The following is a 27,915-nucleotide window of genomic DNA, read 5'->3' as shown; positions in this document are numbered from 1 at the left end:
GGCTTTATTTGATTACGCACCTGTATCTGGGCCTGGATCTTCCTTTATCTGTGGTGCTGGTCAGGCAGTGTGGAGGTTGGACCTGAAATGTCTGCATGGACCTGGCTAACCTTTATCTGCGCTTGTCCTCTGGTGCCATAGGAACGATTTTGAAATGCTTGAGGTACAGTGTGCATGTAATGAGGTCTTGCTTTTATACATTTAGGAGGCCGCAATGGCACAGCGAACATAAAAAACGTAGAGTAGGACTCCCCATACGAGACTGCCTTGACGTGGCGGGTTAGCTCAAACAATTGATCAATTTTTTGCTAAATGTCTCATTTTTGAATACAGATAGAAACCAATGTGTGTTTTCACACTTTATGTATTACGTTCTGACCACAAGCAGCGCTGGCTTCTCCCCCTCTTTTTTCTTGATATTGGTTTTGTGGCTGACCACCACTGTAGCCGTGCGCGCTGGGTCATGTACGCTATTCTTTCTGTTTTCTTAGTGATTGATCTAGGCTGCTGTTCACATTAACAGCGGCCCTGCCCTGCCCTAGGCTTTATTTGATTACGCACCTGTATCTGGGCCTGGATCTTCCTTTATCTGTGGTGCTGGTCAGGCAGTGTGGAGGTTGGACCTGAAATGTCTGCATGGACCTGGCTAACCTTTATCTGCGCTTGTCCTCTGGTGCCATAGGAACGATTTTGAAATGCTTGAGGTACAGTGTGCATGTAATGAGGTCTTGCTTTTATACATTTAGGAGGCCGCAATGGCACAGCGAACATAAAAAACGTAGAGTAGGACTCCCCATACGAGACTGCCTTGACGTGGCGGGGTAGCTCAAACAATTGATCAATTTTTTGCTAAATGTCTCATTTTTGAATACAGATAGAAACCAATGTGTGTTTTCACACTTTATGTATTACGTTCTGACCACAAGCAGCGCTGGCTTCTCCCCCTCTTTTTTCTTGATATTGGTTTTGTGGCTGACCACCACTGTAGCCGTGCGCGCTGGGTCATGTACGCTATTCTTTCTGTTTTCTTAGTGATTGATCTAGGCTGCTGTTCACATTAACAGCGGCCCTGCCCTGCCCTAGGCTTTATTTGATTACGCACCTGTATCTGGGCCTGGATCTTCCTTTATCTGTGGTGCTGGTCAGGCAGTGTGGAGGTTGGACCTGAAATGTCTGCATGGACCTGGCTAACCTTTATCTGCGCTTGTCCTCTGGTGCCATAGGAACGATTTTGAAATGCTTGAGGTACAGTGTGCATGTAATGAGGTCTTGCTTTTATACATTTAGGAGGCCGCAATGGCACAGCGAACATAAAAAACGTAGAGTAGGACTCCCCATACGAGACTGCCTTGACGTGGCGGGGTAGCTCAAACAATTGATCAATTTTTTGCTAAATGTCTCATTTTTGAATACAGATAGAAACCAATGTGTGTTTTCACACTTTATGTATTACGTTCTGACCACAAGCAGCGCTGGCTTCTCCCCCTCTTTTTTCTTGATATTGGTTTTGTGGCTGACCACCACTGTAGCCGTGCGCGCTGGGTCATGTACGCTATTCTTTCTGTTTTCTTAGTGATTGATCTAGGCTGCTGTTCACATTAACAGCGGCCCTGCCCTGCCCTAGGCTTTATTTGATTACGCACCTGTATCTGGGCCTGGATCTTCCTTTATCTGTGGTGCTGGTCAGGCAGTGTGGAGGTTGGACCTGAAATGTCTGCATGGACCTGGCTAACCTTTATCTGCGCTTGTCCTCTGGTGCCATAGGAACGATTTTGAAATGCTTGAGGTACAGTGTGCATGTAATGAGGTCTTGCTTTTATACATTTAGGAGGCCGCAATGGCACAGCGAACATAAAAAACGTAGAGTAGGACTCCCCATACGAGACTGCCTTGACGTGGCGGGGTAGCTCAAACAATTGATCAATTTTTTGCTAAATGTCTCATTTTTGAATACAGATAGAAACCAATGTGTGTTTTCACACTTTATGTATTACGTTCTGACCACAAGCAGCGCTGGCTTCTCCCCCTCTTTTTTCTTGATATTGGTTTTGTGGCTGACCACCACTGTAGCCGTGCGCGCTGGGTCATGTACGCTATTCTTTCTGTTTTCTTAGTGATTGATCTAGGCTGCTGTTCACATTAACAGCGGCCCTGCCCTGCCCTAGGCTTTATTTGATTACGCACCTGTATCTGGGCCTGGATCTTCCTTTATCTGTGGTGCTGGTCAGGCAGTGTGGAGGTTGGACCTGAAATGTCTGCATGGACCTGGCTAACCTTTATCTGCGCTTGTCCTCTGGTGCCATAGGAACGATTTTGAAATGCTTGAGGTACAGTGTGCATGTAATGAGGTCTTGCTTTTATACATTTAGGAGGCCGCAATGGCACAGCGAACATAAAAAACGTAGAGTAGGACTCCCCATACGAGACTGCCTTGACGTGGCGGGGTAGCTCAAACAATTGATCAATTTTTTGCTAAATGTCTCATTTTTGAATACAGATAGAAACCAATGTGTGTTTTCACACTTTATGTATTACGTTCTGACCACAAGCAGCGCTGGCTTCTCCCCCTCTTTTGTCCTAAGCATCACGTATGGCATCCCACCGTTTTGCCTAGAATTAAATACAGCCTCATGTAAGATCTGGTAACTATCAAGCTCAATGCCTCCCTGTGGGTACAAATGTTAAAGTGGCATCTTTATACTTCTGCATTATTTCCAACATACATGAGTGGGAAAACACTAACACTTAAGGGCCACTGTATTCTAGTTACTCTATGGTGTGCACCAAACTACCCCTAAATAGCCTCTTTTTGGTGACCCACAAACAGTGCAAAAGGAAATGTGCAGGGGAGAAGATGACATGAATGCAAGATTCTTTGTTCTTTGTCATCATGGAGAGGCATAATCCTGCATAAAATCAGCATACATAAAGGCATTATATATTTAAATTGGTATTGCTACCTTAGACATTTATGGCATATCCACAGGAATTATGGCTGGCTTTTGTTGTTAATTCCAAGAAACCAGGTGGATACATGGTCATCTCTAAATTCAATCTCCACCTGACACAAGCAGTTCTCCAACAAAGCAATACAGGTCTCTGGGGGACCCTGTTCTGGAGAGGAGTGTGGCTGCCCATGGCTGTACCCACATTATATGGAATGTTCTCTGGATATGCCGTTAATGCCTAAGGTAGGAACGCTTTAATCAAGATCATTTTTAAATGTTTTTTTCCTCCTAGAACATCAGAACAACAAATAACAGTGCTTGGCACACCCATTTATTTATATCACAAGCAGCGATCCTACAAGTCACAATCAACCCTTTAACGAGTCTTGTAATATGACTTAGGATAAAAGCCAAATCAGAATCTCAATTTGCAGACAAGGTGTTTCGGGCTATTGGCCCTCATCAGTGAAAAGTATAAGAACTGAATTGGCTAGGTGAGAGGCTCTGGACTGTGGTCCAACAGGTGGCGCTACATAGTTCAAGTCCTCTTTCTCTCTGAAGAGGCAATTTGCATATTAAACTTCCCAGGGGAGCATTGCACGGCGAATAAGCCTCCTTGCTTTGACAAGCTAGCCCTTGGATGTCACTCTCCACAAGGAGAAACCTTTCTCTTTGTACCTCAGTCCAGAGCCTATCACCTAGCCAAATCAGTTCTCATACTTTGCACTGACGAGAGCCAATAGCCCAAAACACCGTTCTCTGCAAATTGAAATTCTGACTTCGCTTTTATTCCAAGTCCTATTACTAGATTTGTTTAAGGGTTAATTGTGACTTGAAGGATTGCTGCTTCCAACAGGTGGTGCTATACTTAGAGATGAGTCCTTTTTCTCTCTGGGAGGTAATTTGCATACAAGTGTTCCCCTTGCATGGAAAAGACTTCTGTATTTGTCTCTAACAGCTGAGTGATGCTGCCACCTGCTGGCCACACTAATTATACTTGTTCTAAAATAAAATTCACTTATTGGTATCAGTGTTGTGGAGTCAATGTCAGAATAAAATGGACTAACTCCAACTCCTAAAATATATAACTTGGGTACAGTAGTTCAGTGCAGGATGTGCTGAATATTTTTTCACAGTAATTTGTGAAAGTTATAGAATGTCCTATATTAAATGTCTGTTCTGTTCCTGATCTAAGGATCTGGGCTTTTAGTTGAAATGAATCTGTGCTGCATTTTATGCACATGCTTAGTAGTGACCAGTGCTGTAGAGTCGGAGTCAGGGAAAGTGAGTCGGAGGTTTCAGTTATAGACTATAGAGTCTATAGCCCTGATTGGAATCTAAAATAATGACACCATTTTCTGCACCACTTAATAAACTAATGCGTCGTGAGCGACATTGGCCCAGACGTGGAAAAACTAGAATAGGCAGCCCCCCACCTTGCTGGTGTCGTCTGGTAAAGGCCTAGTGTCATTTGGCTGACGATCTTTGGGATCTGGATCCCCTCGATCTGGGCTGCTGAGTAAGCAATCTCCCCAATGGGTTGGCTCTGTATGAGACCTGCCGGTCCCTATCCTGGTTGGGGCGGCCTGAGGTGGCGGAATTGGCTGCTGTAGTCCACCCGGTGTTGCGAAAGGCCCGAAAACGTGCCTGAAACGGGTGACGAAAAAGCGGTTAAACCCTTTGTTGAGGGAGAAACCCGCTCTTTCCTCCTGTGGAGTCGGAGATAAGTTGATCCAACTTCTCCCCAAATAGGCGGCCGCACTCATAATGCAGGGAAGTCAAGGACTTCTTAGAAGAAGAATCGGCTCACCATGTCCTTAACCATAGGGCTCTTCTGATTGAAATTGCATTAGTGGCAGCAAGTGCCGAGCAATTGGCCGCATCCAAAGACGCATTGATTATATAGTCTCCGGCCATCGCCATCTGACCTGCGACCTCCAAAATCTCTGCAGGTAGATCCTGCTCCTGCGCGACCTTAATGTTTCTGACCATGATATCATAGCCTTGGCTACCCAAGTTGCTGCGAACGAGGGAGCGAGTGCTGACCCTGCCGCCTCATATACTGAGCGAGCTAATCTCTCTATAAGGCGATACGTGAGATCCTTAAATCGAGGAAACACTAGGGACTTTATGCCACTTTATGCCCCGTAGCCGCTGTTGGATCATCAATCCCCAGGGTCTGATTGACGGCTTCTATGAGGCTGTCCACTGTTTCACATGACCCTGGAGTGTCCAGGTCAAGGGGCTCATCTGAGTCACAATCTGAGGTCTGCTCGCTAACAACCTCTGGTGACGGGGAGCGAGAAGCAGAGCTTACGGATGCCAAGGCACTGGATGGGCTGGGCGACACCGTGTGGATTCGTTTCCTCCGGGTCTGCCTGGAGTGAGAGCGGCCCCTGCAGGCCGGAGGCTTTTGTGAGGTGGAGATTCCCTGTAAGGCCGGCGAGCCATTGTCCCTGCCCCTATCTGGGGCTTGAAGGGACTCTATTGCTCTCGTAAGCAACGCCATGGACTGTGACAGTGATTGGGCCAACTCCGGGGATTTGACACATTGGTCACGGTCGCAGGGAAGGGCTCCTGGGCGCTTTTGGATTCGCAGGCTTCACATAATCGCTTGCTCTGCGCCCGCGGAAACGCAGCCCGACAAGATGCATGCAGCGTAAAAGAACGTGTGCGTCTTTGCCTTTTCGGACATGCTGTATCTGTCCGCTGCCGGGGAGGGGAGGTAGCACCTCGTTTCCCCTGTAGCGCAGCACTTACCCCAGTCCTGCGCCCCCCCGTCCTGGCTGCTTCCTTCAAAATTGCGCGCCACTAGCTGTGGGAGTGAGGCAGCATGTAAAACCGCTCTAGGGGCGGTGCTTCCGTTCTGCGGCCTAGCCGCACTCCGAAGCCGGGGCCTAAATTTCTTCGCCACCGCCCAGTACAGGGCGGGCCGCCGGAAGTGACACGCGCCTCCAGGGGCGAGACTTCCGGCCGCAGCCTAGCTCCCTGCCCGACCGGGGGGGCACACGGTACACAAAAAGCATGGTGCCACTAACTGCACGGCGCCGCCTGACGGATCCAGCCACTCTCAGCCTTGCATGGCCGGTGGCTTCCGCCGGCTGGGGGCTCCAGCCCTGAGATCTTCGCAGGAGCCCTCCCAGACCCTCTCCTCACCGATGATCCTCTTCAGCCTAAGCGCAGGTATGTGAGGGGGCCTTGATAAAATAGAATGGTGCAGGCACCCTAGCTCCATCTAACCCCTTCAGGGGGTGAGGAGAGGGACCGTCCGTCACCTTGCAGCACCGCAGTCTAAGCATTGGTGGAGCAGTGGGGGGCTGCACAGACTAGTCTTGCGCTTCTATACAGCCCATGGTTTCAATACCTAGGGGTGGTCAGAGCTAAGTCCGGCATTGTGTCCCATGACGCGGGAGAGGATACGTGGAGGGACACTCGCTTGTGCTCGCCCGTTGTTGGTTTGGGGAAATCGGACCCTTTCAGTAGGATCCATTGCCCCTGTCACATCTTCATGGAAAAAGACGAAAAAAGTCTGGAGAAAAAGCCAGACGTGTGCCTCCATGGACACTAAGCAAAAAACTGATTTCCGCCCACAATAGGGGCGAGGGTGTATACGGCGGAGGAGGAGCTAACCTTTTTTTCACTTGGTGTCAGCTTCCTAGCGGCAGAAGCATACACCCACAGTATCTGTATCCCCCAATGAGGCGAAGGAGAAAATAGATGCAGCACAATTACATCATATGAATATTCCCTAAAGCGGACAAATAACTTTTACAAAATTATTAAGTCACATCACTCAAAGGCTGCTGGATTTTAAAAGTTTATTTCAAAGTATACTTTTATGTTATACAGTAGATAGTCCAGTAATTGCAGCAAATAAGCAGCCTACATAAAAGCCATGGTGGATGGGCAAGTAGCAGCTTACTTATTTGCAATTCACGCTACTCCCATCATTGCATGTATTAAAAGACACACTCGATAAGAGGATACTCATTACTGGCATAAAAAGGCATTTTCTGAGAATACCCACTGTTTTTAATCCCTATTTAATAGAGGTGCAAGTAATGAAAAAAAAAAATAAATGCATGCACAAAACAGAAACAAGTACAACCTGTATGAAAAACTGCAATTCTTCTTTAACGGTTGATTCAAATGTATCACTTCCAGAAACCACAGAGAAATCAGCATGTACTCCTGGGTACGGCGCACCTGCCTGGCTCAGCATTTTGCTTTTTAATCTTGCTATTACAATACATTTCTTTAAATGCCATTACAGATTTTGGTGTGTTAAGATGTAAAAATAAAAATAACTTCAAGATCATTAAAAATTATCTTAAAGGGAACCTGTCAGCAGGTTTGTCCCAAGTGAGATAAGACCACCACCTTTCAGCCATGATATACAGAATTCTAATATGCTGTGTATATGCCCCCAATCCGGACTGCAAGACAAGAAAAACACCATTTATAATATTCACTTATGATGGGCGTCGCGGTCTTGGTCCATCGCCTCCTCTCCTTCTGTGCTTCGCGTGGATGATGCATCCCTATGTCATCCACAGTGTTCCCTGGCAACGCGCTCCTGCACTGGCGTACTGCTGTCCCTTTCGTGTGGATGATGCATCCCTATGTCATCCACAGTGTTCCCTGGCAACGCGCTCCAGCACTGGCGTACTGCTGTCCCGACTAGGGCATAGTACAGTATTGTATTGAGCATGCGAAAGCCGGGGCTCTTCCACATTCCGCCACATGTGCAACGCAGTACTTTGCTTGGCCCTAATTGGGGCAGAGAAGTACTCGTGCACAGGAGCACGATGCCGGGAATACTGTGTGGATGACGTAGGGATGCATCATCCACACAAAGCACAGGAGGACGGTATTGAAAGAAGGGAGGTACTGGACCAAGATAGCGATGCTCATCAGACCCAACTGCCCTATAGGCGAGTATTATAAAGGTCTTTTTCTTGTCTTATATACAGCACATTAGAATGCTGTATATGAGGGCTGAAAGGTGGTGGTCTCTAATATGGGACAAACCTGGTGACAGATTCCCTTTAAATGAGGCAAACTGCACAATTTCGTACTTTATATTGAATACTGTGTTAGACCAGAAAAAGGCGCTTTCAGAAGCAGAAGCCCCTCTTCTCCACGGGCTGCGTTTCACATGGTAACTTACTCCATTCACCTGAATGGAACTGAGCTGCAAAATCAAAAGGCAAATTTTCCTTACCTCTTAAATTTATTATTTTTTGCCATTAAGCAAAAATCCATCAGAGGCAACGTTCATATGAGCATGTGAAAAAAAAGGGACTATTTTAATCCATTTTTATAAAATGGCCATTTAAAACAAAACGATCAATTAGTTTATGATCTTAACTGCAATTTATCCGTAAAAATTGGAAGCTATAGATACAGATGATCTGTATGGGGTCTGATTTTTTTATGCATAACTATAGACTTGAATAGGCAAGTCTTATTCAAAATATGGACGAAACTAGTGTATGCTGCGATTTTTCTTTATGGTTATGCGCAGATGGTGCGGATCCTCCCGCAGATTTTTCCGTGCGGATTTTACTAAATCCGCAGGTCAAATGACCTGCATTTTTCCTGCGGATTTCTTACTTTTTTTTGCGGTTTTACTGCATGTTTTGTGCGGTTTTACACCTGCAGAGTTGTAGAATGTAGCAGGTGGAAAACTGCAGCAAAACCGCACAAAAGAAGTCACATGCTGCTTTTTTTTTCCCGCGCAAAAAAACGCGCAGAAAAATCCGCAGCATGTGCATAGAGGTTTTTTTTTTTTTTTACATAGGCTATAATGGTACTGTACATCACCTGCAGTTCTGCTGCAGATCCGCAGCGGCAAATCCAGTGCGGATCCGCAGTAGAAACCGCACCGTGTGCACAGACCCTTACATGGACACTTGAGTTATTTCACACAGTCCGTCTGCACAGCCTTACTGAATAACATTGGTCAGCGTGCACTCCAATTTTAAGCACACCCCTACAACCATTCTGCAACATACAGGCAAAGATTGGTGGATGTAGGATTTTGTTAATGGGGTTTTGCCACCATCATGTATAATTTTTTCTATTTACTTCTATTAAAAATATTGAATATATTAATCTTTAAATTTGACCATAGACATTGGATAATTATCTGAACATGACAATGTTGACGCTGTCATATGTGTTGTAAATCTCACCCCCAGATAACAATTGATCGGTCCTTTTGAACTTTTACATGGCTGGAATTTATAAGTGCTGTTGATACCCTATAGAATTAGTAATATTGCCCATCTCCTCATTCCATGTATGTAGCGGTCTCTAGGTGGCAGAGCATGCTCAGCAAATCTTTATTCTCTCTCCGGCCACTATTGCTGCACTCAACTGTAAAAGTAAACGGTAATTCTCAGTCTCGGCTGGCATAGTATATACTGAGCCGCCTGGGAACGGAGGAATCTAATGTCACTGCTGTGTGTGATGACCACAACAAATTTACTGTGTTCTTTCAGCCATCTAAAAAAGTCAATAATATAATTTTCTTCTTAAAAGGGTTGTCCAGGCTTGGGTTCATGTGACTGCAGACTTGCGAATCCTCACAGCGCGCTCTATCAGGATTCTCCAGGCCCGGGCAGACATGTGACTGCAAGTAAGTGATTTATTTGCATACATAGGGTCACGTGCTGACTAGATGTGCGCAGCCTCGCTCAATACAAGTGAATTCGGCGAGGCCAGACACGTCCAGTCAGAATGCAGCAGGATGAAAATCGACGGCTGTGCGTGCGTGCCGTGATGACTCACAAGTCTGTAGTCACAAAGCGACTTGAGAATTGAATCCCAAGGCTGGACAACCCCTTTAAATAGATGTATAAGATGATGGCACAACTCCCTTTATAGAAATATCATCTGCAGGCATGATAAGTGATGACTACGAACAGCTGATGCATAGCGCACGCTCATACTATAAATTTCAGTCAAGTAATAAAACTGAATAAAAAAAATCCAACATTGTTCATCTCAGATAATCATCTAATCCCTAATAGTCAAATCTAAAGATGAATATATGCAGAATGGATGAAATAAGCGCAAACAAGGTCTGTACACTAATTAATATCATCCAAAGCAGCCAATTGTCTCATGTGTATGGGGCCCTCCCGCGGCAGATGATCAACATTGGTCATTTTCCATATTGGACTGTTTGGCTGCACCTCTCTCGTAGAGCGCTTCTATGTATGGGGGAAGATGAATGAGATGACAAATTATCGTTTATGTATGGGGCCCCCAAACCAAAACCAGAATACAACCTAGAAGAAAGAAGACAATCTGTCTCTTGATTACATACCTAGATCATTAAACTAAGAAATACACTCAAAATTTCCAAAAAGATGTAACATGTTACTACAACAACACTGCAGGGGGCGCATCACCCAATTATAACAGCAGAGTTCCTGTGCATGCTGTTCTACAAGAGCATGTAACAGTTTCCTCCCTCACAAGTACTGCCCACTAGTCAATGGCAGAAATGGGTGAGGTTATAGCGATAGGAGCAGATAACAGGCAGACTGATGCAGCCACTATATGTAATAGTACAGCAAGTCTATGAATCGGTGAAATTCTGCAGTCACTTGTGCCACCCTGACCCATTATAAAAATCTAAAATCACAATTAATTGTGACCATCTATAGCAGATGCTATGCCTCTTTCTTTGAAGGAGCAATTTTGATCTCATTTTCGATTACATTATTTCCTATATAACGCAGCAAATATCTGTAGAAAGATGAAACCCCCAAAGGTGAGAAATACCTGGAGAAAAATTACTCAACAGGTTAATCGTTTTTTTCGTTTTTGCGCTCCCATTTCAATGTGGCCGTATAAGGACTTGTATTTCTTTGGACAAGTTATAGTTTTGAACGACATCATTCACTGAAAAACGGAACAAAACAATTCCGAGTGCTTAGAAGTAATGGAAAATCTGTCTTTGCTTTTTGGGTTCTGCTTTCACAGACTTCGTTGTGCGATAAAGATAACCGGGCTACACGATAATCCAGATCAGTGCGATTACAGACATACCAATCATGTATAGTTTTTTTTTTTCTTTATTATTTACTTGGTGGGGAAAAAAATTGCTTTGTATCAATGTGTCATTATTTGAGACCTATATTAGAAGGTGACGCGGTGCTCACTGCTCCAATCTGGTGCTCAGAGGAAAAATTAGAACATATTATAGAAAAAACCTCGGCACACAGTATAGTATGAATCCAATATTTATTCTTCCTGAAAAATACGTATCATGGGACCCAGATAATACAGACAAAAAAAAAAAAAAAAAAAAATCAACGTTTCGGCTATTCAGCCTTTCTCAAGATTTTATCTGCATAAGCAAAGGTCCATGTATCTCACGATTAAGAATCCCTCCACATTCAATTCATATAGGTGATCAGTGAAGAAAATCCTTCAACAAAGTGTTCGTCCTAGAGGCATAACGGCAAGCGCCAATGTGAGTTGCGCTTGCCGTTATGCCTCTAGGACGAACACTTTGGTGAAGGATTTTTTTCACTGATCACCTATATGAATTGAATGTGGAGGGATTCTTAATCGTGAGATACATGGACCTTTGCTTATGCAGATAAAATCTTGAGAAAGGCTGAATAGCCGAAACGTTGATTTTTTTTTATCTGTATTATCTGGGTCCCATGATACGTATTTTTCAGGAAGAATAAATATTGGATTCATACTATACTGTGTGCCGAGGTTTTTTCTATGATATTATCTGAGACCTATTAGTGTTTTATTTTCTCTTTGATGGATCGGTGTTGTCTTGCAAGATGGAAGCCCTCACAAGCTGATTTTATTTTGGGGTACATACAAGATTTTGGTAGCTTTTGTAGAGAGGTATGTGGACAGGAAAAAACACAATTCTGGAGGTTTATGGTTATTTTTTTTCCCCTCTTTCTTTACTATATGGTCATTTACTTATATTTTGCTAGATCAAACTTTTATGGACACGGTTACTACATTTTTTTTTATAATTCATAATGGTGAAAAAAGGGAGACGATTCAAATTTTGTATTTTTTTTTTGTAAACTTTTTAGTCCCCTTTGGGGACTTCAACCTGCACATATCGGCTAGCTTGTCCTATATTGCAATACAAAACTATTTCAGTATATAGAGATAATGATCTATAAAGCCCAGCCTATGGACGGGCTTCACAGGAGGACTAAAAAATAGTGGTGAAGAGAGCCTTCAGCAGACCCCTCGTTTGCCACGACAACCAATCCACATCCTGCGATTTGGTTTCAGGAGGCAGATGGGAGCTGGGGCACTGGCTCTCACAACATTAACATACAGCCATCAGTGATGGAAAACAGCATCTAAATCGTTAAACAGCAGCAATCTGAGCAAGCTCCGGTCACTGCTGTTACAGGCACATGTCGGCTATGTAACAGCTCCTGAACCTGGCTTCATACATGGGGATCTGGCATAGCACATACCATGACATCACATATTGGTAAGGGGTGAATAGGATTCAGTTCTAGTGTAACAATCTATGCATTCTATAGAACGATAGCCATGTCAAGAAACTTACGTTCACACATGATGGAAAAATTCTGTTTTGGACACTGCAATAGATCTACAGCAGAGTTTTGTTTGCTATGAATTTTGCTTCAGAATTCACTCTAGGTGTTCTAAAGTGTGAAATTCATAGGGAATTGGCACAAAGAATACACCTGCTGCAGATTTAAGATTCGCACCGCATCAGTTTCCATGCAGATTTAGGAACGGGCCTTTACCGTATTGGTGATGAAGCCCTTTTTACCTAAGTGGTGAACTATGGCAGGAGTGGAAAAAAAAAAAAAAAAAAAAAAAAAACCTGAAAAAAGGTGTGCTGAACTCTCATGTCCATTTATAACAAAATAAGTGACCTTTACAGAAATCTACGACATGAAAATAATTTAATGGACTTATTTAAATGTTCTTTTTTTCATCTTGATCACCTAGTGCAAACTTTTGTCTCAAGACCTCTGAAATAAGATTTATAGGATCCTCTTCTTTATGTAAACCCTGGTTTCGATTAGACCTAGGGAGGAAAAAAAACAGCTCAAATTATACACACAAAAACTGTACAGCGGCAATACTATACTGAGACACGATGAGGAGGAATACAGCAGCAAATTCACATTACCAATCTCTGTTCACTTTCATCTTGTGGATATCCTTCAGTATGCCCATCATATCGGCAAAACTGTTGGACTTTGAGAGGCAGAGCGAATCTTCGTCATCAGACATGCTGGCCTCCAGTTGTTTCTGGTGGCTGAAGGAAGATTCCATTAAAGAAGCAGTGGAGTATTCAGACACATCCAACTCATCCTCTTCTGTAATGTCACTGATTACAAATGACGTCGACTGGAAAGAAGGCCCGAAGTCTGGAAAGGAGGTATTCGTGTCCACGTTTGCTGTTAAAGAATCTGTTGACCCTGGAGAAGCTGAAAGAATAAGGGTATAAATAAAATGTTAGGTCCCAACATTAAGCTGCTATAGTATTGTAGTGCATCAGTCTGGAAATTATGTATCACATTATAGTAGGACTCACATGTATCAATTGAGCCTGCACACTGCAATATCCATGTAGGTAACACTAGCAGTGAAAAATAACTCTACAGCAAAAAAACAATAACACTTTACCAACCTGCCATGTACTGTATGCGTAGATACAAAAATCATATGATACACATATCCTAAAATCTACATTATAACTTAAAAACACCTTGTATCATTCTCAGGCACTTAATCTTCGACTTACAAAAAGAGGTTAAAGGAAATAAGAGATAATTAACCCCCTCACAACTTATGATGTATATTTACATCATAGGTCGTGTCCCTGACTGATGCGGGCTCCAATGCTGAGCCCACATCTTTTACCACACCAGACGTCAGCTGCCTTTAACAGCCGCAGGTGGAGCAGGAAGTGCATCATTTCGGCTGCCCATCGGCATCCCAGTCACGTGATTTTGGGGTGTCGATGGGTTATCCTTGCCTGCAGAAAATCCCCACACCGGTCATTGTGATACTCCTGTGAACGTCAGCTTGTGGCTAGCGTTCATAGCAGACTGTGATTTCTACGATTATAGCACACGCGATAAGGCAATCGCAGCATCAAGTTTCCTAAGGGGACTATAAACCCCTTCACGACCTTGGCAGTATCCACACGTCATGGCTGAGAAGGGGTTCCCTGACCGTTCCCGTATGGATATGCCCTGGTGATAATATGACACCATGACAAGGAGGCACAGTGATTGTATTAAGGTGCCTGCTGATTCTGACAGCAGGGCACCTGTACTCGTTGCCACAGGAAGATACCTACTTCCAACCTATGATTGGTGTTAACAACAGCATCACTGGCCCCAGAACTGATAGGAGCAATTGGACGAAGACGTGATTTGAACTCACAGTGACTGCTCTGCACCTGCTCAATGCAGCTTGCAGACCAGTCACTCTGTCGTTCTGCTGCAGATCTGCTTGGCTTTGTTATGCCAGAGACTTTTTGAAGCCTGCGCCATCACTTCTGTTCCTGTCCTCTGCTTTTTACTAATCTCAATTATCCTTTCCCCACCCCCACTTCTGAAACAGAGCGCTAATCAGTACTTGATCGCTCGTTTTTTTCGTGTATCCTGCAGCTGCAGAGCATTAGCCAGTGACGCACATCACTGATCAGCGTTTGTGCTTGCTTTCGGCCAGGAATTTTTCCCAGTCCATTTTTTCTCCCTGTTTGCACTACATCTGTCCTACAGCTGTCGAGCACTTATCAGTGATGCACATCACTGACCAACATCCGGTAGTAGTTTTTTTTTTTTGCGAAAAAAAAAAAAAAAATAAAAAAAAAAGTTTCTTTAGATTAGTTGATAGGGCCAGATTAGGGACAATCAGTGCATACTACAGAATTTTTTTTACTGAAGAGTAAGGATTATTGTCAGTTAGTTGAGGGCGGTTTTTACGTTTCTTTATTTTACTTTTATTTTTTCCTTCTAGATTCATCTTGTCTATTTTTTCTTTTTCTTATATTCTAAGGCTATGTGCACACGTAGTTTTAGGTGCTGCGGCTTTGTCCCTGCGGATTTGGGAAAATCCGCAGGTCAAAAGACCTGCGGTTTACCTGTGAATTAGCCCTGCGGTTTCACACCTCTACAATGGAGAAGGTGTGAAACCGCAGCAGAATCCGCACAAAAAACTGACATGCTGCGGATTTGAACCCGCAGCAAATCCGCATGGAAAATTCCGTAGCATGTGCACAGCGTTTTTCAGTTTACCATTGAAAACAATGGTACTGTACAATGCAGCTAAATCTGCTGCGAACCCGCAGAGCCTGAAACGCTGTGGATCCGCAGCAGAATCCGCACCATGTGCACATAGCCTAATTAAAAAAAAAAAAAAAGAAAGAGTTTATACACAAAAACCACACATCTGAATAAAAGTTTGGCTATTTTACACACACACACACACACACACACACACACACACACACACCCCCCAATCACGGTAGTCAGCCAAGGAGGCATATGACTTCCTTGCCTTCGACACGGATAGAGGAGGATGCCACCTTCCTTTCTTTTTCCTTCTCAGGTGATACCGAACCTCATAGTCAGCACTTACCATTCGTGACCCCGTATGGACCTCACCCCCTAAAGATTAGGAGCCACAGATTCCTGATTTTGTGGCGTAAACAGGAATCAAATTTGACACCACTGGCCTCACAGAAATAGACTTTTTGAAAATAATTTTCTGTATGCATTTTGTAACCTCGTGGTGGCCAAAACAAATTTGTACACCCAACAATTTTTGGCCCCAAACCCCACTTCATTATCAAACTGGACTCCCATATATGCAGTAGAAAATGAGAATCTCTTTATATAGCGCCAACATATTCCGCAGCGCTTTACAGTTTGCACACATTATCATCGCTGTCCCCAATGGGGCTCAAAATCTAAATTCCCTATCAGTATGTCTTTGGAGTGTGGGAGGAAATCGGAGTACCCAGAGGGAACCCACACAAACATGGGGAGAACATACAAATTCCTTGCATGATGTTTCATCCAGAGCTTCGTCAATATTGGAGTGTTCATGACCCGTAAACGATTTGAGGCTATCCACAAATTTTTGCATCCCCGGGTTGACCCCAACTTTAAATCGACTTTTCAAAGTTCAGCCGGTCATTGATCACTTCAGCAATTAATTTGATAAGGTGTACAACTGCCAAAGGGACATCTGCGTGGAGGAGTCCCTAATACCTTTCAAGGAGAGGCTCAAATTCCAGCAAAACCTGCCCAGTAAGAGGGCCAGGTACAGAATTAAGCTCTACAAACTGTGTGAGAGTACCTCAGGGTACACCTACAGGTTTAGAGTTTACGAAGGGAAGGACACCAGGATTGAACCCCCTGAGTGTCCTCCTTTCCTGGGAGTGGGAAAATTGTGTGGGATTTGGTGCACCCTCTGCTGGATAAAGGTTATCACCTCTACACTGAATTTTTATACCAGCATCCCACACTACAAATCCCTCTCTGCACGGGGTACTGTCTGGAAAAATCAAAGAGGCCTCCAAAAAACGCTACATGGGCAGATGCTCAGAAAAAGTGAGAGCAGAGCCCAATGTAGCGACCACCTGCTGGTGGTCAAGTACAAAGACAAGAGGGATGTCCTTCTCTTGACCACCATGCACAGTGATGGCAGTGCCCTCTGCACTGTAGCAAACCGACCTGTGTACTGGGGTACAATAAAAACATGGGGGGGCCTTGATTTCTCCGATCAACTCCAACCGTACAATGCTTTGAGGAAGGCCAAGGTGTGGTACAAAAAGCTGGCAGTTCACATCGTCCAAATGGCAATGCTCAACGCTTTCCTGCCGTCATGATGTGCACGCCACACCGATACGTCGTACCTTCAGTTCCAGGAGGTAGTGGTTAAGGCCCTGATATTTGGCACTCCAGAAGGAGGTTTAGAGTTTATGAAGGGAAGGACACCTGGATTCAACCCCCCCTTAAATGCCCACCTATGCAAGGAGTGAGTGGGAAAATTGTGTGGGATTTGGTGCACCCACTGCTGGATCAAAGCGATCACCTCTATGTAGATAACTTTAATACCATTATCCCACTGTTCAATTACCTCTCTGCGCGAGCTACCGCAGCCTGCGGTACTGTCCACAAAAAAAAAAAAAAAAAAATTAAGGACTCTCTAGGACACTAACTGGGGAGCGGCTTAGAAAGGGCAACATCAGAGCCCAATGCAGCAACAACAGGAGTTGAAAAGCACTGGCTTTTGTTATCACATACAGTATACAGGGGCATCATAACATGCTAAGTTTCCCCAGACTAGTCGACTCACCAATGCACTACTCAAAGGGTTCATTTACTTATTATAAATAGACTTTTAGAAATAATTTCTAAAAGATCTGTTTGTATCCAAAGTAATAAAAGGACTGTTAACAGGAAATTTAGATCAATAGATACAAGCAAAGAATGACTGTTCAAACTAAGGCCCGCCGCTCAGTGTTTCATTTAAATACATCTTAAATACCAATTTAAGCCATAAATAGCCTTAAATAGCCAATTTAAATACATCTTCCTATCTGCTCGTTTTCCTCAACCTCCACCCCCTTATTTGATTGACAGCTCTGGCATCATAGAGCCAGAGAAGGCCAGAGATATATGGAAAACAAGTATGTGAGAGGGTGCATTTAAATTGGCTCCGCCATGAAGCACCGCGCGCCTATACTTGCTTTGAACAGTCATTCTGTGGTAGCAGAGTCCCTTTAAGGATATAAACATTCAAAGTGCAAATATTGATAAAATAGACTTTTTTTTTTTTTTTTTTTAATAAAACAAAAGGTAAAAACATTTCAACCCAGATTTACCACCAGCAATGCACAAAGTGGAATGAAAAAAACCCAAACAAACAGTCTCAATCACTGACATATGTTGAAACATTCAGAACGTGACATTTGAAAAATTGGGCTTGGACACTACTGCAAAAAAGTTGCCGATTTGCTGTTTTAATTATAATGTTTCCAATAAAAGGATAGAAGTCTACTTCTAGGTTATATGTACTCCAAAAGGATGCAACTGACAAAACTCATCCCAAAAACAAAACCCAAACGGTTAATGAAGCACTCCCATTGAAACTTATCTTAATATATTGAAATCATCATAATAAATAGCACTGTGTACTTACAATTGCTCATTTTGCCTTTCTACCCACATAATGCTGGTTTTCTTTTAGGTCTATGACATCACGTAATTAAAAACTGACTACCTGAATCCTTCTAAGGCTAGGTTCACATTGCGTTTAACCAGCCCGTTCAACGCATAGCGTTGACGGGCTGGTTAAAAGGTATTGCATAACGCTATCGCATTATGCTATACCCGCTAGCACAGATGATTCATCTGTGCTAGCGGTGACGGAGCCTCAGACGCTGCAGCCCGCGTCCGAGGCTCCGTCACTGAATGACGGCTCATCGCGAACGCATGCCGCTTTACGGCATGCGTCGCGATGCGCCCGATAATGGGGGTCAATGGCAGCGTTAACATACTGCGTTACACCGCGTTATAACGCAGTCCATCTAACGGACTGCCAAAACGCAATGTGACCCTAGCCTAAGTGCTATGTAGAAACAGGAGGTCAATTTTCCCTGCGTGAGTCACTGCAAAAGTCAGGAGTTGAAGAGGGGAAGCATAAATGCAGGGACAAGGGACTTCCTGTTACTACATAGAGCAGAGAAAACTAAAGAATTAGTTGGGTAGAGAAGGAAAAATTAAAGGGGCTCCACAAAGGTCACAAATTTCCTGTTCATAGGAAATTTGCTGATAGATGAGGTGGTCACCCTGTCGGAATCCCCACAGAATGAGAGAATGGGGCTTTGGAGCCTACCATTCTCATGTGGACAGCTGATAACATGCATCAATGCCTTAAAGGAAAGGATTATTTAAGCACAAAAGCTTAATCTATTGCTAGCTATAGTATACCTGTGTCTGTAGCAACTATTCTAGCAATCTGGCTTCTGAGGAGACTTAGTTCATCTTGTAAGTCCGTGGACCTGTTTAAGGACATGCCTGGTTTCTTTAAACAAAACATTTTTTCTTCTTTTATCTTCAGATTGGGAACAGATGAATTTCTTTGCATCACTAATAGAGGACTCGGCCTCCACTTATGCTTCAGTGGCCTTGTGTCGCTCCTAAGAGAGAAGCCAATCAAAATATGTAACATATAACTGAAGAAGACCTCCGATTCCAGAAACCAGCCAACGCTGTGAAAGCTATAGACAGTCATTTTATCATTGGGTCATACATCATTTATTAGAAAGCCTCATCACTCATCTAAATGTAAGCAATAGATAAACATTACGTGCGGAAGGAGGGAACCTAAAAGCAATACGAGAATAATACTAGCAAATGGGAGGATAACTAATGAATTAATGGAATCTTGAAATGTACACAATTACAAAAAAAACTGCTGAAAAAGACGAAATAAGACTGTTTGCTGGCTCAACGTCTGCAGAAGGACCAGTGAAATAAGCCTGGGAAGATGTACAGTACGTCAATAAATGTGTATGCATGGTAGAGTGGGACCACCAATGCTTCCACTACACAAACCCAAAGTGTGCAATGTGCTCAATAGCTTTACCTGAAGATATAGTTAACCCCTACCAAAGCTACTGGACATTCAAGCCCTTAGATCAAGCCAAACCAAGGTGCGATTTCCCAATATTATGGGTTGCCATGACCAAGGTACCTAAACTAGTGACATGCTGCTTTTAAAGAAAAGTTAAATAAAACTGAGCCATGGAAAGCTAATACCTAACTCTTGCATATGTTTCATCATCGTCTGCAGCTATCCACTTAATGTCAGCTAGGGTGGGCACCATTGGTGCGTCAGTGAAATACACGTCAGAACCAGGGAGCGCCTGCAAGAGAAAAACAAAGAAGTTACTAAAAAGAAGACTTTTGCTAGAAAAACATTACAGAAGACCATATAGTAAGGAATAGGATATTTTGGTTTTAGGTGGCAGAACAAAAGGAATGCGGAATGTGGTGAAGACAAAGATTGGGTACAGTAGTTCCGGAGCACATTTTCTGCAGCCCAATATCTACTCATTACAAAGTTTACAGTGGACTTGGTCTACTTTTTGCATCTTAGGAAGAACACGTCTGTTTGTAATTCCATCTTCTACAAAGAAAAAAAAAAAAATCCTTTAAGGGCTTATTCAGATGTTACTGTTCGTCATCAATGTGCTGTCATTTTTTCTACTCAGACAGAAGTTGGGTAACATTACACTTTTCAGGGCAACTGACAAGTCTGATTTTTTTTTTTTTTTTTTTTTTTTTAAATACAGTCCATTTATCCTAAAAAAAAAATAAAAAATAAATTAAACAGACATGTCCTACTCTGGTACATTTTGCGAGCCAAACATTCTCATTTATGGACTGGGATATACTCGTGTATAAGTTGACCCGAGTATAAGCCGAGGTATTTAATTTTTCCACGAAAAACTGGGAAAATGTATTGACTCGAGTATAAGCCGGGTATGCATTGTTCCCTCATCCCTACTCTGGTATGCATGGCTCCTCATCCCTTGTCCTGGTATGCATGGCTCTGATCGGCCGGCCGCAGGAGCTGCTGGAAGCCGGAACAAGATGCTGCAAGGGCACGCAGGGAAGGTAAGTAGTTTCCCCCACACAGTTGCTGGAAGCCGACGGCTGCAACTGTGCGCACTGGAAGATAAATGAATATTCATTGCCAGCGCAGTTAATATTCATTTCTCTTTAGCAGTGGGCACAGTTACAGTCGAATCCACCAGCTCCTGTGATCATAGCTCCGCCGCTCCCACTCCCCCGTCGGCTTCTGGGACAATGACTCGTGTACAAGCCGAGGGGGGCATTTTCAGCACAAAAAAAAAAAAATATGTGCTGAGAAACTTGGCTTATACACAAGTATATACGTTACCTGGAAATTTCTGTGTTTTCTTTCTTATATGCATGAAAAATACCAACAGACACAATCCAACAATACCTCAAAGTGTGCTCTCGTACATGGCTTCAGAGGCAGGTGAGATCCGATTTTCCTTACTAGGCTACGAGACGAACCACATGGCTTGTTTTCCCACACTGGGATAGTCTGAAATAAAGATAAAAACATCTGAAAGCCACAAGATGATCAAGATCAACAGTCAAAACATTATCAAAATATATAAATTCCTCCCAATTATTAAAGGAGTTCGCCAGTGAAAAGTTACCACATACATACAGTACATACTGTACATGACAGGTAATAACTTACAGTAGCATGTAAGTCAAAATTACTGTTATTGTAAACAGTTAAGCAAGTTGATGAAATGATCTCTAAAAGGCTAACGTTAAAGATGACAAATTTCCTTTTCTTTTGCCTAAAATAGTTTGTAATTTTTAAAATGGAAAAAAATTAAAAAAATGATGCAAGTCTCCAAGGGTGCCCAAACTTTTGCATGCTCAGATAACTTTGATGAAGGTTTCAGACCTTAGCCTGTTAGGGTTATGGCTTGTTCACTACCCTAGTTAGGAAAGGTCAGGTGATGCAAATTTCCCAGCTTTCTAACCATTCACAAAAAAAAACAAAAAAAAAACAAAACACAGCAGCCATGGGTTCTTCTAAGCAGCTACCTAGCCCTCTGAAAATGAAAATGGTGAAGGGCCACAAAGCAGAAGGCTATCAGAAGATAGCAAAAGTTGCTCTCCGTTCAAAATGTAATTAGGAAGTGACAGTTAAAAAACAGTGGAGGTCAAGATAAGGTCTGGAAGACCAAGCACAATTTCAGTGCAAGCAGCTCATAGGATTGCTAGAAAGGCAAAGTGTGGTCCGATTTTCTCCATGGACTTATTGACTTGCATGGTGCGATCCAAACAAATTGTGCATGCTGTGACTATTTCCTCGAGCAGACTGAGGGGCTGGTGGGAGGAATGGGGGGGGGGGGGGGGACATGTGCACCGCCACATAGAACAACATCGGTCTGAGTGCAATCCGATGTTTAAGTCGGATCACACTCAGATAAAAAAAAAAAAAATTATAGTCGCCTACATGAGCCCTAACAGGGATAAAAGTTCCCGGCTCTGCTGATCAGCACAGGTCCCAGCGGTCACCAAGTATTCACCTATCATTGGTAAACTCATTTAATGCCCTTTTACACAGGTCATCGCCCTTGGTTCTTTTACTGACCATCTCTTAAGTGGAGTAATGAGACTATGTAGGACTATTTCATAACCAGCCCTCCGGGTGGGTTATGCACCATGGCGCCCACAATGCACAGTCCTTGTCTGCATTGTGCCAGAGCCAGTTTAGAACTTCGTAGCACTGACCTAGAGGAAGAGAATTACTACGTCCTACGTGCATAAGTACTCGGCTGTCCGGTTTTGTGAGGAAAGCAGGCTAAGTCTGAAGTGCATGGAGAGCCTGTTTGTTGGGTTCTCCATGTATGTGCTGTGACTCAGCCGCGACACATCCAGCAGCAGAGATGATCACCCGGGGCGATCCAGGAAGCCGGGTTCCCTCTGCAGCTTATTTGGTAAGCGCTATAGCTTGCCGAATAAGAGGGAACCCGAGCAAATTTGCTCATCTCTACTCATAACATGAGCGACTACAGCCCGGACAGGCCTATCGTTTGTCAGATGGACTAGGATAGCCTGCACCCTATAGTGCCCGATACATGTCATCATACTCTTCAGTAACAACCGTTTTACAGTTAGGTGATAAATCAAGCTATCTGTAAGATCCCCACTTACTCTCAGGACAGGTGATCTTATATGTGTGAAGTTTCTCTTTACGTGTTTGCCTGTTGACATTTTATGACTTTTTTTCACTAAAAAAAAAAAAAAAAAAAAAAAAAAAAAATTAAACCGCATTTTTGACTGCCTATAATTCATGAATGATGAACAGCATTTTGAAGAACTTTACAAAAGAATTTTGTGGATATTGCCTGCGCGGCTGTACGAATGAGGATCCAGACGTATTTGGAGAAAAAGAATGGTGGTTTTATTCAACGCGTTTCGAAGTCTATAAGTGACTTCTTCAGGAGATCCCACGTTGTCGGATAAGACACTATTTTGCGCTTTTTCTCTCCTATAGTTTTTTTTATTTTGAAGAACTTGGCATGCGCATGCTTTCTTCAGTCATGAATTAATGGCAGAAAAATCTGGTATAGAAGAAGGTGCCGCCAGATATAAGAGCGTTCAGCTTACCTGGCTTATTTAGATTATTAACCCTCCCACTTAGGATATGGTCAGATTGTGTCCAGCCTCAAGCGGATGAAACTTCGCCCACCATGACGGTCAACTGCTGCAATTGATTGTGTGGCCATTCACCCTCTGTAGGTGGCTAATGTTTTGGCCACACGGCCTCAAGAACAGGCAAAACTCTAAGGCCACGATCACACTATCAGTATTTTACCTCAGTATTTGTAAGCCACAACCAGGAGTGGGTGATAAATCCAGAAGTGGTGACGTGTTTCTATTATACTTTTCCTCTGATTGTTCCTCTCCTGGTTTTGGCTTACAGATACTGAGCAAACACTGTGCATGGCCTTAAAGTGCGTTCTTACCTGCTACGTCTGTCTCTCTCCAGACTCGCTGAAAGTAGCCAAAAAGTGTAAGAGGCAAACAATGTCACCTAACCTAAATACCGGCTAGATTAGGGTGTGTGCAGGTATATTTATGGCTCATGAGACAGAGAAACACACAGAGGACATCCCGACTGAGGCCGCCAGACACTAAACTGAGCCTTTTAGGGCACATTGCACAGTGGGGGGAAAAAATTGCAACATTTGGTGGGAGATTCAGGAAGAGAATTTTATTTGTGGCTGGTTTGCCATTATTTGCATGAAATGTATCAAAGTGTTGCACAAAAGTGGCTTAGAGGTTGGCACTGTTGCTTTTCAGCACTGGGGTCTTGGGTTCAAATCCCTCCAAGGACAACAACTGCAAGGAGTTTATATGTTCTCCCCATGTTTGTGTGGGTTTCCTCCGGGTTCCTCCCACATTCCAAAGGGAATTGCGATTGTGAGCCGCAATAGGGACAAATGATAATGTCTGTAAAGCGCTGCAGAATTAGTGGCACTATATAATGTAAGTGCATACATACAGTAATAAATTTGGCGCCTCTTTAGATTAAAGCGATTAGAATGGACACTTTTTTTCAACCTTGTTAAAAAGTAACGATTTAAAGGGTTGTTCATTCTTTTTACATATATGCACGTAAAAATTATTTTTGAAATTGGGTATTCATTGAAAATTTTGCTTTAAAAAGCCGTGTCCCCTGTAGAATCATGCTTGGTGTGTTCTGTGGTCATAAGTCAGCTGAGAGGAGCTCAGAAAGAAACATAAAACATACATATACCGTATATATATATACTCTCAGGTAAGACTGTCAGAATCAGCTCGCTGATGGATTTTTAATTAACTCATTCTGCAGCCGGCAATAAACAGTACAACACAGAGGGTATGGAAAGAAAATGCTGCAACTTTTTTTAATGTAGCCAATTTACAATAATAATGTGCAGCCTGAATAAAAAGAAATAATAATAATTGTTCCCAAAAGTAGGCAACTCCTGTAACTGTCTTGCTCAGCTCACTATGTTATCTTTTCCACCCACCTTTTTTTCTTTTAAAAGCACAAAAAAGTAGAACATTTTTGAGCAAAACTGCAACAATTTCTACTATTTATTCCAAGAGCTGGCACTAGTGATGAGCGAGTATACTAGTTGCTCGGGTGACCTCCGAGTATTTTGGAGTGCTCAGAGATTTAGTTTGTGTCGACGCAGCTGCATGATTTGTGACTGCTGGACAGGATGAATACATGTGAGGAATGCCTGTTTGTTAGGGAATCTCCACATGTATTCAGGCTGTCTAGCAGTCGCAAATCATGCAGCTGAGGCGACGAAAACTAAATCTCCGTGCACACCAAAATACCCGGAGATCACCAGAGCATGCTCAGGAAAACCCAAGCAACGAGTATACTCGCTCATCACTAAAGGGGGTTTTACACATAGCGATATCGCTAGCAATATCGCTAAAACGTCACCGATTTTGTGACGTTATAGCAATATTGCTAGCGATATCGCTATGTGTGATACTTACCTCCGACAAGCTCCCCCGCTGGTTATCGCTGATCGCGCGAGATCGGGTGGCTCCATTTCTCGTTGTCGGCTTCCTGCTGTGTGAGATGAGCGACGCTGGACGCGGGCGGGAGGACGTCTTCATCGCTGTGTGTGAAAGGGGAGTATCGTGCGCTGTGTCGCTGCTGCATCGCTGTGAGATCTTTCTGTGTGAAAGCTCACTAGCGATCATTTAGCGATGCACCAGCGATCCTGACTGGGTCGGATCGCTGGTGCATCGCTAAATGTAAAAGGGCCTTAACTGGCACAAGGGCCTTGATAAATTTCCCCCTTAGATAAGAGCCAGGCTTAGGCAGCAGACCATATTCATCAATCACATCAAATGTTTGCACCAGGATGGCCTAAAGGTGCCCAAGGCAAGCGCCTACGGATTAGGGTGGCCAAGGCTAGCTGATAAAATGACTGAAATGGGGACAGAGATTGTCAATTCAGGGGTACAGCTATGCATCAGTGAGGTGTGCAGGGCAGTAGTCGTGGTTTTTGGAGGGGTTGCTCCATCTCACAATCTTGCAGGTTTCTACAATGACTTGTGTAGTTGTAGGGAGGTGGACCGGACCAAAGGTACCTGCATGCTGGGTCCGGAACTTGAGAGGCTGCATCCTTTTTCCCTGGGAGGAAAGATTAGGGAGGCAGAGCTTCCCCTGCAGTCTGGGGGAAGCTTGAGGGAGACAGAGCTTCCTGGAGTGACAGGAGGGTAGGGGGAAGCTGAAAAGAGCACGCAGCTGCTGGCACCAGCAGACTGGAGTGCAGAGGGCTGCGCTGAGAGAACGGTGAGTGGCGCGCCCTGCCTTTCCTCCAAGAGAGTTCCGGAGCAGTGACAGGCAGTTCTGCACCAGATGACAGAGACCGCTGTGCAGAGCCGTGTGAAGGCGGGCCAGAGAGTGCAGAGCCGTGCACACAGAGCAGTGCCACGCAGACCAGTGTCCGCCTTCAGCGGGGACCAGGGAAAGCGGGACATACAGTGTGTGTCCAGTGACTGCCAGAGAACCATGTGCTGTGCCCTACGTGACCGTGAGTACCGCACATGTGCTGCACAAGAGAGACCGTATAGCAGACTGACACTTGCGCCTTCACTGGGTCAATAGAGAGTTGCCCTGACATTTTTGACCAGGCGTCACTAGTGGAAATAGTTGAGGAGCCACCTTGGGCCCCTACAGAACTGTGGCCTGTGCCTTTAATTAGCCACGTAAATATATGGCAAGGGGCAGTGGAAGGTGCCGGAGACCGACCACTGTCACCAGAAGACGGACCAACGCCTACAGCGACCTCCAGCAGGAGACGCAGCGCCCGCTGTTGTCAGTGCTATTGTACTGGTCCTTTAACACCGTTTAATTCTTTTATCTCCCTGCGTGGAGTAATTTCCCCTGTATATAAACCTGTTAACCCTTGCTCTGCCTGCGTCCCGTCACTGCATCCCACGCTCCCGCTTGCTATCTTATGCTGGGGTTCACATTGCATTAAGGGGGGGTGTTTAACGCATCCGTTACATAGCGGCATTAACGCACCCATACACTACAATAGACGAGCGCATCACTAACGCATGTCATAATCGGCAAGCGTTAGCGATATGCCGTCATGCTGTGACGGACCCTCGGACGCGGGCTGCAGCATCCGAGGGTCCGTCACTGCTAGCGCAGATGAAGCATCTAGCGGGATCGCATAACGCGGTCATAAAAAGAACTTGCGCTTTAAGCTTTACGCATGCGATGAAGAGACTGCAGTAACGCAATCTGAACCTAGCCTTACATATTGTCGCAATAGCGGCACATCTCATCCAGGACGCTGTAGCAGTGAGTGGCTGTGTCGTGATAAGGCTGCAGACGGACCAGCCGATGTCACGAGAGGATGCCACCACCATCCCTCACCTTGGATCGCTTCCTCCGACCACTTCTCCGCCCCTCAACGCTCTCGGGGGTCGCGCAGTCCTCGGCTCCATCACCTGGCACGTCCCGGGAGGCCATGGGGAGATAGCGGCGCGTGTCTGGTGCAGAGGACGCCGTGCCCTTCCGGCTGTGTGACTAGGCACCGCTACTGGGCTCTGTTATACCGGCCTCGAAAACACAACGGTGCCCTGTCTGCGTGCGCGCTCCTGCAGTAGTTACCTTGTGCGCATGTGCGGGAGTGTGCGCGCCTCCGTGCACCGTACTGGTGTGAGGGGGCGCTGTAGCTACAGAGCTGACTGACGTGCAGCGGGAAGATGTCATCTTCTGGCCCCCGGGGCTCGCAGTGACAGCAATGCAAATGTGGCCGGTGCAGCTGTGGGGTGTCTCTGGTATCATACCTGATAGATACAGCCCAGCAACTACACACTATACTCTGCTCTTAAAGGGGTTTTCCACACACCTGCTCCCTTGCTGCAGTTTGTTTTAAAAAAGAAAACTAAATTGGCCTGGATTCAAGACCAGTGACTCTGAGGCTACTTTCACACTAAAAAACACCAAGGGTACCCATAAAACCGGAAAAAAGTAGTTGCATAATACAAAATATTTTTATTAATGTGCAAAAATAGTAAGAACAATGGCAATGGAAAAATATGCAATACACAGTGCCTGTATTAACCGGTCATAAAACAATATATGGATACAGTGGATGTTCAAATGTCTATAGCAAAGAAAAAATAGGCATCAAAGGTAGAGAATTAACCCCTTAAGCCCCAAGGGTGGTTTGCACGTTCATGACCGGGCCAATTTTTACAATTCTGACCACTGTACCTTTATGAGGTCATAACTCTGGAACGCTTCCATGGATCCCGGTGATTCTGACATTGTTTTCTCGTGACATATTGTACTT

At 44.3% G+C, this 27,915-nt stretch overlaps 1 protein-coding gene and 1 long non-coding RNA gene across 4 annotated transcripts; one reads left to right on the top strand and one right to left on the bottom strand.

Annotated features, from left to right (window-relative positions):
- Positions 1-17: 17 nt before the first annotated feature.
- Positions 18-19,218, top strand: LOC141086618 (uncharacterized). The gene is made up of 3 exons (XR_012231624.1): positions 18-2,327; positions 9,495-9,591; positions 19,083-19,218. It is a non-coding gene; the product is annotated as an uncharacterized lncRNA (long non-coding RNA).
- MTFR1L (mitochondrial fission regulator 1 like) lies at positions 12,825-27,439 on the bottom strand. 3 transcript variants are annotated; one of them, XM_073572805.1, is made up of 6 exons: positions 27,228-27,439; positions 20,997-21,101; positions 19,784-19,890; positions 18,953-19,161; positions 13,126-13,426; positions 12,825-13,020 (listed from the first exon to the last, which is right to left on the bottom strand). In XM_073572805.1, the coding sequence occupies exons 1-6, from the start codon at positions 27,402-27,404 to the stop codon at positions 12,909-12,911; spliced, it is 1,011 nt and encodes a 336-aa protein (XP_073428906.1). In that variant the 5' UTR covers positions 27,405-27,439; the 3' UTR covers positions 12,825-12,908. The 3 variants fall into 3 exon arrangements, with proteins under 3 accessions (XP_073428906.1, XP_073428926.1, XP_073428916.1); XM_073572825.1 differs by lacking the exon at positions 27,228-27,439 and adding an exon at positions 26,991-27,221; XM_073572815.1 differs by lacking the exon at positions 27,228-27,439 and adding an exon at positions 22,739-22,813.
- Positions 27,440-27,915: the final 476 nt, after the last annotated feature.

Source organism: Dendrobates tinctorius, unplaced genomic scaffold, assembly GCF_039654945.1.
Source record: "Dendrobates tinctorius isolate UK_male_01 unplaced genomic scaffold, ASM3965494v1 ptg000007l, whole genome shotgun sequence".
NCBI classification, from domain to species: domain Eukaryota; kingdom Metazoa; phylum Chordata; class Amphibia; order Anura; family Dendrobatidae; genus Dendrobates; species Dendrobates tinctorius.
Note: the sequence above shows the minus strand (reverse complement) of the source record. Positions and strands in the feature narration are given on the sequence as shown.